The sequence below is a fragment of the Brassica oleracea genome, chromosome C2 (assembly GCF_000695525.1).
Source record: "Brassica oleracea var. oleracea cultivar TO1000 chromosome C2, BOL, whole genome shotgun sequence".
Classification (NCBI taxonomy): Eukaryota; Viridiplantae; Streptophyta; class Magnoliopsida; order Brassicales; family Brassicaceae; genus Brassica; species Brassica oleracea.
In genome coordinates this window covers 444,187-446,928 of record NC_027749.1, presented here as the reverse complement: position 1 = coordinate 446,928, position 2,742 = coordinate 444,187, and the positions used below count along the sequence as shown (strand labels likewise).

The following is a 2,742-nucleotide window of genomic DNA, read 5'->3' as shown; positions in this document are numbered from 1 at the left end:
TATACAAAGTATGTTAACTGTCTTATATTGATATTTGCAAACTAAGAAAAATATTTCTAAAGTTCATGACATATATGGATAGTTTCGTTATTGTTATTCTTTCTTCTTGGGTCTAAAACTGGTGTTGTCCTTTATATACACGAAATTACATAAACTACTGCCTTTCATAACATATTCATTCAATATTTAAAATTAGTATTGGTATACAGCGCACACAGTACAGAAATAGCAGCACTGCCAGAAAAAGAGAATCACAAAGAAACTTATGAGTTAAGCAATTAGGCCTACTCCCTCTCCTCCACCTTCCCAAAACCCTAAGCAAATATGCATAAAATATACTAAAACGGAAAGAGCCTCACAATAGCACTGTGGACACACTCAAATCTTATTATATGATAACCAAACATATACCATATGTATACGTGTGTATGTATATATATGAATAAAGGTTCTTCCTTTACCTCTGCCTTCTCTCTTTCTCTAAGCTCTCCTCTCCACTTCTTTTCTCTCTCTAAAGCTTTATTTGCTCAAAAACAAAAAAAAAAACAAAAAGACAAGAAAAAAATAAAGAGAAGAGATCATCAAAGGAGAAAGATCAAAGATGGTTTTTTCTTCATTTCCTAGTTATCCTGATTCATCAAACTGGCAACAACAAGTAAGTTCTTGGTTGTTTTATTATTTATGTGCGTACTCAAGAATCAATTAAAAAAAAAGAAAGAGAGAATTAAACAAACAAGAAAAAGAGGATAATTATATTCGTGTTCCTTTTGTCACTTTTAATCTTTGTGGTTGAATTTGAATATACTCAATTTCTTTCCTTCACAAATTCTAAAACCTTCTTTGAATCATTTTCTTCTTCTCTTTAGCATCAACCAATCACAACCACCGTTGGATTCACGGGAAACAACAACATCAGCCAGCAATTCCTCCCTCACCATCCCCTCCCACCGCAACCGCAACCGCAACAAACCCCTCCACCGCTTCACAACAATGGTAACGGTGGAGGAGGTGGTGGACCTGGAGGATTAATACGGCCAGGTTCGATGGCTGAAAGGGCAAGGCTAGCCAACATACCACTGCCGGAAACAGCCTTAAAATGTCCAAGATGTGACTCAACTAACACCAAATTCTGCTACTTCAACAACTACAATCTCACTCAACCTCGCCACTTTTGCAAAGGCTGCCGCCGTTACTGGACACGTGGCGGTGCTCTAAGGAGCGTTCCTGTTGGTGGTGGTTGCCGTAGAAACAAAAGAACCAAAAACAGCGGCGGTAGCAGCAGTAGCGGCAACAGTAAGTCTCAAGATAGCACCACAAGCAACGACCAATACCACCACCGAGCCATGGCTAATAATCAAATGGGACCACCTTCTTCGACTTCTCTGAGCTCGTTGCTATCTTCTTACAACGCTGGATTGATCCCCGGACATGATCATAACAACAATAACAACAACATACTTGAACTTGGATCATCTTTGTCTCCTCTCAAGCTCATGCATCCTTCAGACTTCACCGACAACTTCACCTTACAATACGGCGCAGTTTCAGCTCCTTCTTATCATACAGGCGGTGGAAGCAGCGGCGGAAGCGGTGGTGGAGGAGCTTCGACTATATTGACCGGTTTGGACCAGTGGAGGTTCCCGGCAACACATCACCAACTTCCTTTGCTAGGTGGTTTAGAAACTTCTTCATCTTCCGGGTTATACCCGTTTGATCATCAGAATCCGGGTTATGGATTAGTCACTGGATCGGGTCAGTACCGACCTAAGAACATCTTCCATAACCTTGTTTCCTCTTCTTCTTCTTCTGCTTCGTCAGCTATGGTTACAGCCACAGCATCGCAGTTAGCTTCAGTGAAAATGGAAGATAGTAACAATCAACTCAACATGTCTAGACAACTTTTTGGAAACGAACAAGAGCTTTGGAATATTCATGGGACTGCAGCATCAACCGCAGCCGCAACAACTAGTTCGTGGAGTGATGTCTCTAATAACTTCAGTTCTTCTTCTACTAGCAATATATAATCTTAATCTAATATGTGTGATGGCGATACTATTATTAATTTCTTATTGGGCGTGTTATGATCTTATGTACTTAGTTCGAAGTTAGTACATCGATCGATCTTGTAGGTTTTCGTTTTTAAAAAAAAAAATATTATATTACAACTAGTTTTGGGGTTTTAATTTGTTTTTGGTTTTTGGATTCTCTTGGTTGTTTTTCAAGTTTAAAATTAGGGCTTCTTCTATTGCATACTATTTTATTTTCTTCGAGTAGTCCGGTATTCAAATTAGTTACGAGCGTTATATCAAATATATTTTTTACTAATTCTCTTGTTGCTCATCATTTTTTCAAAATCTCTAACTAAATAAGATTGCAACACAAAAATGAAAAGTATATAATTCGCATCGATCGACTATATGAACTTAATAATCTCAAGCTACGAGAAGGCTTAATATCAGTAATGCACTTTATGTTGGAAATGACACAGTAAATGTGCAAGTATACCATGAGAAAGAAAGTATCACACATTTGCCATCGTAAATTGTGTCGAAACAAAAATACAGTTTCAGGTGCTGTATTTTCATTCTAAGGTTCTGTCACAATATTTTTCTGTTGCGAATTTTGCAGTATATATATTTAAGTAATTAACTATATACTCCATTACAAGGATATTGGTTAAGACTGAATTCTAGTGTAGGCGATTTGTTAGTATTTTATGTTTCCTTTTAAGTCATATCATCA

At 37.6% G+C, this 2,742-nt stretch overlaps 1 protein-coding gene across 1 annotated transcript; it reads left to right on the top strand.

The window, feature by feature from the left end:
* The first annotated feature begins 524 nt into the window (after positions 1 to 524).
* Positions 525 to 2,292, top strand: LOC106324990 (dof zinc finger protein DOF5.1). The gene is made up of 2 exons (XM_013763001.1): positions 525 to 655; positions 867 to 2,292. Exons 1-2 carry the CDS (start codon positions 602 to 604, stop codon positions 2,022 to 2,024), a joined length of 1,212 nt encoding a protein of 403 aa, XP_013618455.1. The 5' UTR covers positions 525 to 601; the 3' UTR covers positions 2,025 to 2,292.
* The last annotated feature ends 450 nt before the right edge of the window (positions 2,293 to 2,742 follow it).

Bases quoted from the DNA above. Each gene is read 5' to 3' on its own strand.
- LOC106324990 (XM_013763001.1), top strand. From the start codon at position 602: ATGGTTTTTTCTTCATTTCCTAGTTATCCTGATTCATCAAACTGGCAA. The intron at 656-866 runs GTAAGTTCTTGG...TCTTCTCTTTAG, and splicing joins CATCAAACTGGCAACAACAA to CATCAACCAATCACAACCAC.